At 38.1% G+C, this 16,671-nt stretch overlaps 1 protein-coding gene across 1 annotated transcript in view; it reads left to right on the top strand.

Annotated features, from left to right (window-relative positions):
* The window catches only part of HERC1 (HECT and RLD domain containing E3 ubiquitin protein ligase family member 1), a 215,496-nt gene that overhangs the window by 130,324 nt on the left and 68,501 nt on the right, over nucleotides 1–16,671 (top strand). Inside the window, exons 34-40 of the mRNA XM_082852538.1 lie at nucleotides 425–601; nucleotides 5,237–5,476; nucleotides 5,860–5,943; nucleotides 7,746–8,266; nucleotides 10,320–11,095; nucleotides 12,911–13,109; nucleotides 15,237–15,397. Coding sequence (XP_082708664.1) covers nucleotides 425–601; nucleotides 5,237–5,476; nucleotides 5,860–5,943; nucleotides 7,746–8,266; nucleotides 10,320–11,095; nucleotides 12,911–13,109; nucleotides 15,237–15,397 — 2,158 coding nt within the window. The remainder of the gene's footprint in view (nucleotides 1–424; nucleotides 602–5,236; nucleotides 5,477–5,859; nucleotides 5,944–7,745; nucleotides 8,267–10,319; nucleotides 11,096–12,910; nucleotides 13,110–15,236; nucleotides 15,398–16,671) is intronic.

Raw genomic sequence — 16,671 nt, 5'->3', positions numbered from 1 at the left:
TCACCTCCATGACTTGGCACATGCTGTACATACTGTCTTAAATTTCTTTCTCTACTTTGATCGGCTGCTTAATGCCTTCTCACCGTTCAGGATTCAGCTCAGAAGTCATCCTCTTTTGAATGCTTACCTTATCCTTCTCAAGCCTGCTTAGAAACTTACACTTATATGTTTCTGCTATACCTGTCATGTAACTTCTTTTATTCTCTCTCTACAATACCGGTGTTATTTATTTGTCTCTCTGTCCCCTGACTGAGCTGTAAGCTCTTCATGGGCAGGGACCATGCTGTATGTATGATTGTGTTCCATTGTCTGCACAGTAACTAGTACATAGTAGATAATAAATATTTGTGGAATCAACCCAAGGAGATCTCAGGAACTGAATCTGAGTTAGTTCAAAATACTGACCCAGTTTCCTTTCTGGTAGAAGCAGGGAGAGTTGGAGGAAGAAGATGAGAATCTTCCTATACAAGAAGTATCCTTTGACCCAGAGAAAGCTCAGTGTTGCATAGTGGAGAATGGACAGATCTTAACTCATGGCAGTGGAGGAAAAGGATATGGATTGGCGTCAACTGGAGTAACTTCTGGGTGCTATCAGTGGAAGGTACGTAGAATTCCAAGTAGTTTTTAAAAGAATTTTATTTTTTTAGTACTTTCCTCCTAGGTTATTATAAAAAAGTATGGAAAAACTATTAAAAAAATCATCTTATGTAAATGTTCTATTACTATGTAAGATTTTAACATAAATGGAAACTCAGTGAAGGATATCCCTGTATTATTTTTGTAACTCTCCTGTATTTGTAAAATTACCTCAAAAATTTTTTTAAGTGTAAGGTTGAAAAATCATAATCATCCCTTCCATGAGGGGTCACACAGTGCACACCCAGCAATGAAAATGCAGTAACATATGTGTGATGTTTCTTCCTGGGAGAGCGTATTAGAGACTGAGTGCCCAACATTTTTATTGAGTGCTGGTCACATACTCTCTGCCTGGCCTTTTTCAGATTCCCAGAAAGAAAGCGGGTTTTTAGCCTAAACCATATTGTCATACAGTCTAAGCACAATAAGCCACCAATATCAGGGAGATTTTTTATCAGTGTAGGGAACTATTTACCAGACAAGTTCCCAGGTGCCAGCCAAGGACCAACATTGCAAGCAGACATTTCTAAGGATAGCAATCTCTACTGTGTTCTTTTTTGCACAGTCCACCTCCTTGGCTGGCTCCTGGCCACAGTGTTTTTACAATAAAAGTAATATTATTATCTGGTAGGACCCCAGACAGCAGGGTGAGACTGACCTCCAGTACTGACTTCAGGGGTCTTAGACTTAGCCAGTTAAAACAAATCTCATTAATTGTAAAGGTCTATCTTAAAAAGTCAAGTGACTTTGTCTTTAAATTTAGCACAGCACAACTCTGGGCAGTCCAGGGATCAGAATAGAGTGCATACACAAAAAGTACAATTCCAGAGGTCATACGTGGTATCCCTGGAAATGAGTTTATAATTGTTAAGATATCCCTAATCAGGATATACAGTAGTCAGGCAGAACAAGTTAACAGGACCCCAATGTGATCTCCCATCAGGGGGCCTCCCACCTTCTGTTCCCACTGCAGTCTAAGTAATTTAATTGAGTGCTTGGTTTCAGAGGGACTGCCTCTGAAGGACAGTTTGTTAAATGGTTTTGTTTGTCTGTGACATTTTATCTGCCTTAAGAGTTTGGATGACATCTGGAGGTGTTCTGTGGAAATTCCATGACCTGGGGTCACCCCCTACTTCTTATAGCCTGTCAGGTATAAGGCTCAGAAGTTAGTTTGAATTTAAAGTGCTCTATGCATGTGGCTGATTTCACTTTGTTGTGCAACAGAAACTAACACAGTATTGTGAAGTAATTATACTCCAATAAAGATCTATTAAAAAAAAAAAACACAAAAAACAGCTTTCTTGACAGCATGGCTTTTTTCCACCCCGGGAGGAGGAGCAGTTCCGAAAAAACAATGATCATTTATGCCCTCCGTCGTCTTCCACACTTTCCCACGGCCTGGGTTGTTTTTTTTTTTTTTTTTTCCCCCTCCCCGCCCCCACCGTTATTCTAAAATCAGTGTTTCCCATTTACTTATTATAACTTCAGGTCTTCTCAGTCATTTTTTATCTCCATCTAGACCTTTTGTCCAGAAGGGACAAAAGAATTTCCACACGAAAACTTTTTTTTTTTTTTAACAAAAATGTTTTTATATTGATACAACTTAACCAGAAAGGTTAGCAATTGGTCAGGACAAAATCCCAATTAAAAAAATTGTTTTCCAGAATAGGTTTACAAAACCTTCTACGCCTTTTATCCTAATCATTTATCCATTGAGCAGCCTAGGAAAGATGAGTCTTTTTCTGGGGAGAGCTTCATTTAATAAACTGTCTTACTAGGCGTGTGTATCAGATATTGAATCAAGCTATCAGTCTGTTGTTGCAAACTACGACTAGTCCAAAAAGTTGAACATAATAAGTCAGCAGCAGTGAGACCTCCCCAAGAAGAGGTCAAGAGTCCAGTCTGTTATAAGAGTGGACATAGAGGTCATGCACCCTTGGGTATGCCCTCCTCCAACTTTCAGCTTTCGGTAAGAATCAAAGTTAGGAATGTAATCAGTTTCTAAGTCAGAAATAAAAAGCCAATCAGCAGCTCAAATTAGATGGCTATCAAAAGAACAGGCCCTTTCCCAGGGGCGTGTATAAGAGACCTGGACAGTACAGCTAGAATCCATGTAGTTTTCAGTTTATGGCTGTACCAACTAAATCTTCACCAGCCCCCCGTCTGGTTTTGTTCATTAGGCTGGTGCCTGATTTTAGTTGAACACAGCTCATGTTGGGTTGAAACAGCCCATAGCAGACAGTATGAGGTTTTAACTTAGAGGCAGGTCCAGTCAGTTGGAAGTTGTGAATTGAGGATTCTATAAAATTGGCAACTTTTGGGGGCAGCAATAAAGCCTAAATGCTGTAGGATCAGACAGCTGCATTTTAAGTCTAAGTGACGAGCAAGGCTTTCCTAAGCTCTTTTTGCCTTCTCAATCTTAGAGTACAAATTTACCCACTCAAAAATATGCATTTCAGGCTAGAAAATCATCAGCCTGTAAGGGTCAGACATCTGATTTTATAAGAACTAATTGGCAACTAACAACTGCTTTTTAAAACTCTCAAAGTATATTTCTATGTGGAGAGTGCCACTCCTTTATTTTGTCTCCCTTTTTTTCTAGCAGTTCTAATAGGCAAAAATCATAACAAAAAATCATCAGTTATGGAGGCTTGTTTTGTTTCCAGTACTCAAAGAATTTAAGTTCCGATCTACTCACCTGGGGCAAAAAGCGAGGACGTTGTATCCCACTGACTTTTCCTTCGCAGCTTTTACTTATCAGGATGATCTCTTAGTATTTATGAAGTTACAAGCATATAACGTTTTACATCATTTTTTATCATACATCTAGATGCAGTAGCCACAAAGTGAAGCTGTTGTATAAAATTTACTTTTCCCTTTTCCCTCAGATCTCAAGTTTATTCAGACCCCTAGCAGTAAATTTAGCATTTTTAGGGTTAATTGGTTGGGCCAGGGCACTGGTACAGCAGTGACAGCATCTAGGCTAAAGAAAATCGCTGGAGTCTTGTCTTTTCTTTTCTTCTTTTCTCTCTGTCCCTTTCTCCATTTCTCCATTTTTCCCTCTCTTTCATCTATTTAAAGTTTTATTCCAGCCCTGGGAACTGATTTAAATAACCTTTTCTCCTCTCACTTGGAGGAAAGAGCAACACATACTTCTAATACTTTTGGTCTACCCAAAACTCATCTTCAGGAATTTTTGAACTTTTCCCCCTCCCACCTGGACAAGAGAGCAGCTGCAAGCTAATGCTTATGCTTTGGCCCGTCCAAAGCCCATGTGTGAGAATGCTTGGGCTCTCTTTCTCCTCCCACCTAGAGGAGAGAACAGCACAAATTTTCTTCTGGCTGCTCTTTCCCCCTCACTTTAGCTTACAGGACCAAAAGCAGCCAGGGGACCCAGTGAGCCAACACTCCTGGGGTTGGATCTATTAGTTTTGAATTCCATAGGTAACTTTTACCTCTCACAACAGATAGCCACTCACCTGCTGCTTCATAACACGTGTAACCCCATAGCCACTAGAGTTTTGTCTTTCCCCAGTTCTATCTCTCTCTCTTTTTCCCAAATATATAATTATATTTTAATGACTTAGAGTTGTTCTAGTGGAGCTCACGTTGCTACCATTTTGTCAGAGGTCCTGAAGGTGACCCCCATGTTCAAAGATTTGATAGAAGGACTCATAGGACTCAGTATTATCATTGTACTCATGATGACTGGGGTTTATTATAACAAGGTAGTAAGGATACATAACTGGATAATAAGGAGAAAAGACACAGGTGACATCTGGAGGAATCCACGTGGAGGCTTCCCTATGTTCTCTCCCTCCCATGAAGGGTCACATGGACTGCAGTCTTGTCCCAGCAAGAAAATGCAGCAACATGTGTGTGATGTTTTAGGGAACCCCCTTAGAGACTTAGTTCCCAAGATTTTTACTGGAGACTGATCATGACGGTATCCTCTGCCTGGCATGTACCAAAACCCCAGCTCCCAAAAGGAAAGTTCGTGTTCAGTGTAAACCACATTGTTTGTTCAAACATTCTTGTCGTGGTGAGCCACCCGAATCATTTTGGGAAAGTTTTCTAACGGTGTAGGAAACTGTATACAAGTCGAATTCCCAGATACTAGCCAAGGGCCAGTGTTACAAGCATGCCTTTTTAAAGGCAGCAGTCTCAGGCCTGCTGTATTAACTCTTTTCCGCACAGAAGTATACACAAGAGAGTAGTTAGAAAATTTGTATAAAGAATTGAAGCTTTCCATTAATAATTTTCTGGACTGGATGTACTTCCTCAGCTTCATAATTGAGATGTAAGTTAAAATTGTTTATTTTAAATAAATACTCAAAGGTTATTCTAAATGTTCTACAAGATAAAGATTAAATCTGTCTTAAAATCTTTACAAAATCATGAAATGTCTTAAAATCTTTACAAAATCATGAAATAATTTCATTTGTATGTTATTTTCACTTAAGCTGAAAATATGTTTATTTATATTTTCATAAATGCATAAATATTATTTACAAACATATTCCCCAGTATGGCTTTATACAGTTAATAGTATATAAACAAGTTTTTTGAATATTAGTGAACATTACCACTTTCATTTTAGTTTTACATTGTGAAGGAAAACAGAGGTAATGAAGGCACCTGTGTTGGAGTTTCTCGCTGGCCAGTACATGACTTTAACCACCGTACTACCTCGGATATGTGGCTCTATCGGGCCTACAGTGGTAACCTCTATCACAATGGAGAACAGACTCTGACATTGTCCAGCTTTACTCAAGGAGATTTCATTACCTGTGTGTTAGACATGGAAGCCAGGACCATTTCCTTTGGGAAAAATGGAGAGGTACTGAAACTCATTCAGAAGTATTGCATGTTTTCCTGTTTTTATTTATCCTCAGCTCGGTTATTCAGGTACTGACTATTCAGTTTATAGATTATTTTCTCTTCTCTGCTTTTTCTCTAATACCTTTCTGTTCTTATAATATTTATCAGCACCAAAAAAAAAAAAGAATATAAAATCCCAGGAAGATTGTTGGAACAGAGGAACAAATTAAGGTCATTTATTATATGTGGAATTTCCTTAGCAAGGTTAGCAAGGTTAATTGAGATTTGGCTCTAGTAACTTACTCTGTCTCATAAGAGCTTTGAATCTTAATGTGTATTGGATATTATCAATTAAAAAAAATTTTGTTTCCTTTTTTTCCCATCACCTCTGCCACACTATAGGAACCCAAATTAGCTTTTGAAGATGTGGATGCAGCAGAGTTGTACCCATGCGTAATGTTCTATAGTAGCAACCCAGGGGAAAAGGTAATGAAACCTCAAACCTTTATAATTAAGCATAAAGGATATTTGTTATTTTTTATTAATATTTGTTAACATCAGAGTTCACAGAAATAATAAGCTATTTCTGCCATTAAAAGTACTTGCTCAGATAATTTACTCTTTCAGATGAAGGTTAGATTACTTTTAGAAGTTGCCTTTGCTCTTTATTAAGGCACTATTTGATATTCTGGTAATTTGAATATAGTGAGTCAACTTTCAAACATATGTGCAATTATAGGAATTATAGGAAATAGTTTAGGGATAATCTGGTTTATTGGCAGTTGTGCATATGAGAGAGAAATCTAAAAATAATCTTCATTGTAATCAGATACCATTAGGTGAATAATGGAGGTTTCAGTTATGATGGGGAAGCTGCCTTTCATTCATTCAGCTGAGAGGGTTCTCAGACCTTGTAGATGGTGTAAATTTGAACCTTAAACCTTCAGGAGGACAATATTAAAGAGATAACCCTCTCATTAAAAACTTTTTTTTCTCCTCGTGTAAAACCCAGTTAGAGAGAAACTTCTTTGTGGTCTCCCTGTGGGTTGATTTGTTTTCTACCCCATCCTTTTACTTGAGGATATAACGTCAAGTAAAAGTAGCCTAGGTCTGGTCTCCGGAATTTCTAGTTAATTTTTAGTAGAAAGTTTTCAAACCATCTCATATATAATGTGTCTGTAATGGAAGTGCTAGATTTGGTAAACTCTAACCATGAAAGTTACCATTTATTCTGGGCTTTTAATATATTTTTAAAATTTTCAAGGAGGTATAATTTCAAGCTAGCCATTCATGAGAGAGGGGAACTGCTTCTTGAACCAGGTCGTCAACAAAACTGAACTGGAAATGAAATAAAGAGGCAACCCACTACCTGCTTTTATCCCTTTCCCTGATGATATTCTTGCAGCCCAGAATAGGTACTGGTACGTTCTGGTTAGAATGATGGCCTATTGCTCCCTAACATTTGTGAACCTTGAAGGAATTAATTTAACCATAGGCTTTGTATCAATCACTTTATTCTACCCAGAAGCCTTTTCTGACTTCAGAATCTGATAAAAAACAATACTAATAATAGTTGACATTTTTTGAACATTTACTGGGTGTCTGGCACTGTACTGATAAGCACTTTATGTGCATAGTCTAATTTAATCTTTAATATAGTAAGAGATAGATACTGTTATTAGTGCCGATTTTTTTTTCAGTTGAAAAAGCTGAGGTTAGTGAAATTAAATGATTTCCAAAAATTACACACAGAATTAAGATTTTAACCCAAGTCTTGCTCTTCTTTCAGCCTCTATGTCTTATTTGAAATGCGTGTCCAGATTGGGAATATACCAATTTTCTAGCCTTGTGATTTTATCTTTGTGCCCCTGGAACAATATGAGATGGTCCCAGGACTCGTTATTATTCTGGTGTCTTGAGGACTAGAGTGGATAGATCCTCAAGACTTTTCCGGGGGGTGGGGGTTGGTGCTAAATGGAGTCAGTCACATACACCTTGGTCTATATCTATCTTTTGGGTGGCCACAACAGCACTCCTGCTCACAGACTGCACGCAGTTTAAATGACAGGGTAGCTTATTTCACAAGACCATACTGCTACTAACTTCAGTAGAACTGTAATATTTGTTCACTCCTTATTGGGGGCCAATAGTATAATACACATGTATCAGGAGACCAAATACTAGTTCCACATGGGATTCATGTGCTAGAATTTATAGTATTATAATTTACAGAATTAATAGTTTAGGAGAACTATTAATAATCACACATTTGCTACCCTCTTTTATAGGTGAAAATTTGTGATATGCAGATGCGTGGCACACCACGAGACTTACTTCCAGGAGACCCCATTTGTAGTCCAGTAGCAGCAGTGCTGGCAGAGGCCACTATTCAGCTTATTCGTATCCTTCATCGAACAGACCGTTGGACTTACTGCATTAACAAAAAAATGATGGAAAGGCTACACAAAATTAAGATATGTATTAAAGATTCAGGTCAGAAGCTAAAGAAAAGCCGCTCGGTTCAAAGCCGAGAGGAAAATGAAATGAGAGAGGAGAAGGAGAGCAAAGAGGAAGAGAAAGGTAAACACAATAGACATGGCCTTGCTGACCTGTCAGAGCTGCAGCTGAGGACCCTTTGCATAGAGGTGTGGCCCGTGCTGGCAGTGATAGGAGGAGTTGATGCTGGTCTTAGAGTTGGAGGTCGGTGTGTTCACAAGCAAACTGGGCGCCATGCCACACTGCTGGGAGTGGTCAAGGAGGGCAGCACGTCTGCCAAAGTCCAATGGGATGAAGCAGAAATTACCATCAGGTATGATTTGTTGAGTTACACTTTCAGCAAATGAGTATTTATTGGTGAAATGGGCCATTGCCTATGGACAGTGAGTAATTATGTATTTTAGGTGAGCTGCCAATTAACTTTTTAAAATAATTTTTTTCATACATCTGGGTATGAGTACTGTGATTTCATAAAGGAATATTTCCCAGACTTGTGTTCCTTGGAATACTAGTGGCTTGTAAAATATATAGTTTTTATTTTGTTTTGTGAAGAAATGGTAAGCTCACTAGTTTAGGTGTAACTGGGATCCTTCTTTCTATTTTTCATTTGGCTTCCTCCTTTTTAATCATTTCCATTACACATTGGGACAGAAAAAAGCCAGTCAGCAAATCTGTCAGTTACATTTTATGTAGGAGGGCTTTGAATGTACAATGGGAACCTTTGAGTGACTAAAATTAGGTTTTGGATTATCTGTGATTTTTAAGTATTCTTGCCTTTTTTTAAGCATATATTTCTATACCCTTAGTGTGCAACATGTTGGATGGGTATGAAAATTACATTTATTTGGCACAAACTGTGTGCTTAAAAGCATTTAGATGTGTTTGCAATCAGATAGGATTTGTGTGAAATAGAAACTTCGTATGTTTAAAAGGAAGTATGTCAAGTATCTCAGTCGATAAGGGGACTCACTCATCTAATGACTGTACAGAATTATATCATTTGAAAACATGGATTTATTGATGATACTATGTAACTGTTCATTATACTGCTTAAAGTGATTCCATTGTTAATATGACATGGGACAGTATCAAAAACAGTGGTTCGGGCTTCCCTGGTGGCGCAGTGGTTGAGAGTCCGCCTGCCGATGCAGGGGACACGGGTTCATGCCCCGGTCCGGGAAGATCCCACATGCTGCAGAGCGGCTAGGCCCGTGAGCCATGGCCGCTGAGCCTGCGCGTCCGGAGCCTGTGCTCCGCAACCGGATAGGCCACAACAGTGAGAGGCCCGCGTACTGCAAAAAAAAACACACCAAAAAAACAAAACAGTGGTTCTTCAGTATTTTTTGGAGGTGGTACTGTCTTAGAATCTAATGATAGCTATGGACCCTCTCAGCTGAAAAATAACCATACATGAAGTTTACACACAATTTCAGGAGTTCATGGACTTCAAGCTAAGAAAGCAATGAAAATTTTACTTGTGAAAGTATCTGCCTTTTCTTTTATTCTTTGCCTTGTTTCGGAAAGGATTTATGATGCCTAATACGATATAGCAAAGTAATTAAATTAAAACCAACAAGAAAAATGACACAAAGGGAAAACAAGATTTGAAAAGTTAAGCTAGAACCAAGATTTCGGTTAATAGAACAAATGTATGCCACCAAACTTTGTATACTTGCTAAAGCTTTCTGTTCCAATTTGTTTAATTATAACATGTTTAAACTTATGGAAATTCTTGATGAATATCAGGAAATACGTGATCATGTTTTTGCGTAAATTAAATTAGAAGCATTTATTGAAGACTACAAAGTAATTTTTTTGAATGAAACAAAGTCTTATCTGGAACAGGTTATAAATGGCCGTTGCCCATATAATAAAGTAGATTTATTATGCAAACTTTCCAAATAGCTTACATCAGGGAGCGGCATACTACACCTGGCCCGGCTCCTTTTTTTGTAAATAAAGTTACATAGCCACACACATTCATTCAGGTTTATCAGTGGCTGTGCTCACACTATGATGGCAGGGTTGAAAGGTTGCAACAGAGATTATGTGGCTTCCAAGTCCTAAAATATTTACTGTTCGGCTCTTTACAGAAATTTTGCCAGTTCCTGGCTTATATTATATAATAATGAATATTCTTGTTTGAAAGCACATGAACATCTCATTGCTTTTGCGTTTAACATCACATCTCCCCATTTTCTCATAATAGATTCATTTTTCTGTTTGTAATGAGTTCTCTAGTTTGTGCAGATTATTCTCTGTACTGTGTACATGATACATCGTATTTTGTCTACATTATTTTCTGTACCTTCCTCTTGTCTATCCCTCACTTGCTTCTTCCTGTGTCATTCTGATCTTTATTAAAGCTTCCCAACTTTTTGGTCGCCTAGTGATACTCCATTGTATAATCTGGAACCCTGTGAACCGCTTCCTTTTGACGTGGCACGATTTCGAGGCCTGACGGCTTCTGTGTTGCTGGACCTCACATATCTGACTGGCATTCACGAAGACATGGGCAAACAGAGCACCAAGCGACATGAAAAGAAACACCGACATGAGTCTGAGGAGAAAGGGGATGTTGAGCAGAAAATTGAGAGTGAATCTGCTTTAGATACACGAACAGGCTTAACATCTGATGATGTTAAAAGTCAGGGTACCACAAGCTCCAAATCAGAAAACGAAATAGCTTCATTTTCTTTAGATTCAACAGTGCCAGGTGTGGAATCCCAACATCAAATAACAGAAGGAAAAAGAAAAAATCACGAACACATATCCAAAAACCATGACATAGCCCAGTCAGAAATCAGAGCAGTCCAGCTGTCCTATCTCTACCTCGGTGCTATGAAATCACTTAGTGCTCTTCTTGGCTGTAGTAAATATGCGGAACTGTTGCTGATACCAAAAGTTCTGGCTGAAAATGGCCACAACTCAGACTGTGCGAGCTCTCCAGTTGTTCATGAAGATGTGGAGATGCGTGCAGCCCTTCAGTTCTTGATGCGCCACATGGTGAAACGAGCAGTTATGCGGTCACCCATAAAGAGAGCCCTGGGATTAGCAGATCTGGAACGAGCTCAAGCCATGATCTATAAGTTAGTGGTCCATGGCCTTTTGGAAGACCAGTTTGGGGGCAAAATTAAACAAGGTAAGTTATCTGATTTTTTAAACTTGTGCTCCGTGCTATTGAAATTATTCATAATTGTCAGAAGTGATATATTCTATTAAAAACTTATAAGTTTTGTTTTGGTTTTTTTTTGGCCAAAGCAATTTTCACATTTCCTTTGCAAGGAAAACAGTTCCTTTCTGTTTCTTTATATTAATAATCATCTGTCTACAGGCATACCTCATTTTATTGCGCTTCGCAGATACTGCATTTTTTACAAATTGAAGGTTTGTGGCAACCCTGGGTTAGGCACGTCTTTCAGTGCCATTTTTCCAACAGCATTTGCTTGCTTTGTGTCTCTGTCACATTTTGGTAATTCCACAATATTTCAAACTTTTTCATCATTATTATGTTTCTTATGGTGATCTGTGATCAGTGATCTTTGATGTTGCTACTGTGACTTGCTGAAGGCTTAGATGATGGTTAGCGTTCTTTAGCAATGAAGTATTTTTCAATTAAGATATGTACATTGGTTTTTTGGGGTTTTTTTAAGACATAATGCTGTTGCATACTTAACAGACTACAGTATAGTGTAAACATAACTTTTAGATGTACTGGGAAACCAAAAAGTCACTTTATTGCCGTATTTGCTTTATTGCAGTGATCTGGAACCAAACCCGCAATATCTCCGAGGTGTGCCTGTACCTATAATTTTCTATTTTAAACCTATGCAAGTATTAGAACTTAATAATTATTACATTTCATAAAACTGAAATTTAACTCATGCCACAGAAGGTACTCATGTATTTACTGATCTGATTCAATATATATATTATTCTGATAACTTCTCAGAGACATTTTAAAGGACTTTTTAAAGTACTACTTTCATAGACTATATATTGTGTGTAAAAAACCTTGTTTTATCTTTTATCCTCACCTTTGGGGATAATATGAATTCTGAGATAAAAATGAGGTTCATTCAGTAAACGTTTACTGAGTGCTTACAGTGTGCCAGGTACTATTCTAGATTTTGGGGAGTCAACAGTGAACAAAACAAAGTCACCTGCCTTCATGGTGCTTCCATTCTTTTTTTCTTCCTTCCCTTCCTCTTCCTCTTCTTTTCCCTTTTCCCTTACTCCCCTTCTTGCTTTTTTAGCTTAGATAGTAAGTAGGAAGAGAGAGGTGTGTGGTGCATATAAATAGGAGTGCTAAGATCATGATTATGAAAAGTACTTCGTCATTTAGCAAGCCAAATAGAATTAGCTCTCTATTTGTAACAACTGCCATCTTGATTATGTTTATTTGTAGGCTCCCTTACCAGATAAGAAAAATTACAAATATTTGTAAGCCCTTAGACATTTTAACTTTTTTTTTTTTTTTTAAACTCTTGGGAGTAGTTTATTTTGTGAAGAACTGTCATTTTTAGAACATGGAGTTTCTGTTTAGGTTTTTATTATTCTTGTATTTACATATCTTCATCTTTGCTTGTTTAAAGACTAAAGATAGGCATCAAAATCAAAGTGCTAAGGAAACACAGTTTTAATGATCTTTAGAGAACCTCTGGTTAAATCTTAACAAACAAAAGTGAAACTTGTTTGTTTTTAAGAGCACTTCTCTAAAATAAGAAATGAGTAATTACAAGGGCTTGTTACATTATTGTCTGCAGAGTCTATAACGAGTACAATAGTGAATACAGGATGTATATATATAAGAACATTTTTTTCTGTAAATCTTTTGCAGAAATTGATACTTATGAAATATATTTAGAAGCTTTCCAAATTAAAAGTTTCCCATTCCCTCGTCACTTTTGAAAAAACAAATCCTTACTACTTTCTTAACCTTAATCTTGGTTTATAGAGATTGATCAACAAGCTGAAGAAAGTGACCAAGCCCAACAGGCACAGACGCCAGTTACCACTAGCCCATCAGCCTCGAGTACAACATCCTTTATGAGCAGCTCACTGGAGGACACCACAACTGCCACCACTCCAGTCACTGACACAGAAACGGTGCCTGCATCTGAGTCCCCAGGAGTGATGCCACTTAGTCTTCTCAGGTAGGGAAGTTGACTTTAATGTCTGCCATATTGATGCCTATGGTTCTAAACACACAGTTGTTCTCTTGTGAAGAATGTGTCCAACTAAGTCAAGGCATTCTAGAGCTAGAGGGAACCCAAGAGATCATATAGTCAAACTCATTTTACTGAAGTTGCAAGTGTCCCTCAGAAGTTTGATGACTTGCCCAAAGTCTCTCAGCCAGTTAGTGGTGGTCCCAGATCTAATCAGCAGTACCACTGACAATCAGGTACTGTAGTACTCTACCTTCTTATAATGATCTTTTTTTTTTTTTTGGCTAGGCTTTTGAATATTTTTTTTCCTCCAAAGGTAAATACTTATATTTTGAATATTAGAGCCTCAAGAAAGAGCTTACCTCCAGAAAAACGATTTTCTCTTCTTGGTGTTTTCCTTTTAAGCATAATTCTTTAACTATACTTTTATTCTTTCTATAAGGTCAAACAAGTCTACTTTTCAAATGAAAGAGCATGTCTTATGATCTTCTTCATCCAGCCCTATTTTAGTAGACTCATAAATTCCAAAGAATGCTTAAGTTTCTTTTTGCTTCAGTTTACCAGATGTATACATAAAATAAAAACCTTTGAGTGAAAATCTTTAGGGAGAGACTTTTGTGAGCTCTCTTAACGAGGGCTTAAGTGAAATGAAGGGAAGCAGAATAGTCTCCCTTTTTCTTATTTCTTTCCCCCCTTCCCTTAATTGATAGGTCATTATTGTTTCCAGTGTGTAAACACATCTTAGAGGATAGGAGAGAGAGTGGCTATTATTGTAATGAGTCTAAAATTTTGGTGTGCACAAGAGCCACCTGGGAAGCTTTTCACATGTCTGGGGCTGTATTCCCTAGCAAGTCGCATTCAGTAGGTCTGGTGTGGCACCTAGTTTGCATTTGAATTAAGTTTCTCCAGAGATTCTGATGCAGTGAGTTTCAGCTCACACATTAAGAATTATTGCTCTGGTCTTAGACAGAAGGAGCGCTAATCCAAGTAGCTACCAGTGGCCGGTCCCCACACATCTGCCTCTTAGCTCTCTCACTTAAGTAACACAGTTCCAGGAAGTGCTTCTGTTCAAGAAAGGAGGAAGAGAAGAGTGATAGGATATTCTAATATGGTTTTTAATCCTTCTGGCAATTACAGAATTCAAGGCATCCACAGAGAATCAGTAACACTGTGACTCTTTGTTGCCTTTCACACTCCATAGGCATGGAATTCAATGGTAAAATAATGCTCCCTTGCTCCCAGAGACATTCACCAGGCCTGTGACTCCTTCTTTCCTCTTAGTCTGCATTTCCCTGCTATTGGCTAGGACTGTAGTAGAGCTGCAGTTGTCTCTGCCTGGCTCAACATCATTTAATACAAGAAAAATCAGGGAACAACGGCCCCCTATGTGGATACCATCATATCACAGTTGCTTGACTGGGTTGACAGTGCTCTTTTGATGCTTAAAAAGTTACTAGTTCTGTTGGACAAATCTAAAGAGCAGTCGCTCAGTGAGGATCTTCCTGGACTTATTTTTTAGCCAGTGTCTGCCTTGTCAGCGTGAGAGGGGCTGCTTCTCCTGTACCTTTACCCCTCTACACAGCTGACATATCATTCATACGCTGTTTTTCATTTGTGTTGGGTGGCTGGGCACTTATCTTTTCTTTCCGTAACTTACCTATAGACTCTCACTTTGAATCCATGTGAATAATTTCATGGCTATAGCGAATGTATGTATCTGAAGTAACTTATAATTTATCTATCTTTAAAAGTCTTCTTTATTCTCTAACTACTATATGCCTACCAAAATACCCCTGTCACCTTGGTATTATAGTAGAAGGAAAGCTGCATGAAGGCAGAGATCTTTTAAAAATCTATTTTGTTGATTGCTGTATTCCCCCCACCTGCTATGTTGCTTTCATTTTGCTGAACACATGAAAAGGTATTACTTTTATAGTAAAAGCATCCTATGAGGTAATGATTTTTAAAACTGTGGAGTCTCTCTTCCCTCTCCCCAATTAAACTATAGCTAACTTGTATAGTTTTCCAGGTCTCATATTCTTCTGTAAGAAGATTGTGATGTATACATTATTTTCTAATTGGATTTCTGTGCTAACCATTGTTGTTTTCTTAAAGGCAAATGTTCTCTAGTTACCCAACTACCACTGTACTTCCCACACGTCGTGCACAGACTCCTCCAATATCATCGTTACCAACCTCTCCTTCTGATGAAGTAGGAAGGAGGCAAAGCTTAACTTCTCCTGATTCCCAGTCAGCAAGGCCAGCTAACCGCACAGGTGCGTGTGCTATCATGCGCTATGACACCCAGACCTTGACATTCCATATGTGTGAGACTTTATTATGTGGGCATTGTGTTTTGTCTTCACTGAAGGTAGAAGAGTGATTTTAATTAAGGGGGATCTGCCCCATCAAACTGAGCTGTCTTCTCTCTTTTGAAGCTGTAGATTGAATTATGGCTATTTAAGAGAGAAATAATGTACTGTACATCAGTCATATTAGACCTTTCTTCTTTTCGAATATAGGCATTTTTAATGCTGTTAATTTCCCTCTAAGCACTGATGTTGCTGCAATCCAAACATTTTGAAATGCTATGTTTTCATTTTCATTCAGTTTAAAGTACTTTCTAGTTTACCATTGATATCTTCTTTTTTTTTTTTTGGCGGTATGTGGGCCTCTCACTGTTGTGGCCTCTCCCGTTGCGGAGCGCAGGCTCGGTGGCCATGGCTCACGGGCCCAGCCGCTCCGCGGCATGTGGGATCTTCCCGGACCGGGGCACGAACCCGTGTCCCCTGCATCAGCAGGCGGACTCTCAACCACTGCGCCACCAGGGAAGCCCCTGATAACTTCTTTGACATATGGGTTATTTGGAAGTATGTTATTTCGCTTCCTAATACTAGGGGATTTTCCAGGTATCTTTCTATTGTTGATTTCTAATTTAATTTCATTTTCATCAAAGAACATATCTTGTATAATTTGAATTATTTTATTTTTATTTATTTATTTTTTGGTGGTAGATATTTAACTTTATTAGAAACTGCCTATAGTTTCGCATAGTGGTTGTACCGTTTTCTAATTGCTTCTTAGACTCTCAATCAGTCCTGTTTTTTTGCCTCACTTTTGTTTCCAGAATCTGCTACCCCCCATTTCTGAACATTTTGAGATTCTGAGGAATAAGTTCTGTTGTTTGACTTTCCTCATTGCTCTTGGAGGATTCAGTTTTCTCAGGACCACTGAGGCAATTTATGTTTGCCCATTGGCTTTCTAACTTCTAAAATTTTATTGCAGTTTTCCTGTTCTCTCAGTCCTTATGGATTTCTGCATTTAAAATATTTCCTTTACTGCCATTTTAATGGGTTTTCAGGAATTAGTAGAACTAAATGCTTATGTTCAATTCACTATTTTAAGCTTATTCATTTAAAAAAAATGTTTATTGGAGTATAGTTGATTTACAACGTTGTGTTTGTTTCACATGTACAGCAAAGCGAACCAGTTATACATATACATATATCCACTCTTCGTTAGATTCTTTTCCCATATAGGTCATTCAAGA

The sequence above is a fragment of the Leucopleurus acutus genome (genome assembly GCF_964270905.1).
Source record: "Leucopleurus acutus genome assembly, chromosome: 1".
NCBI classification, from domain to species: Eukaryota; Metazoa; Chordata; class Mammalia; order Artiodactyla; family Delphinidae; genus Leucopleurus; species Leucopleurus acutus.
This window is presented reverse-complemented; position numbering and strand designations above follow the sequence as displayed.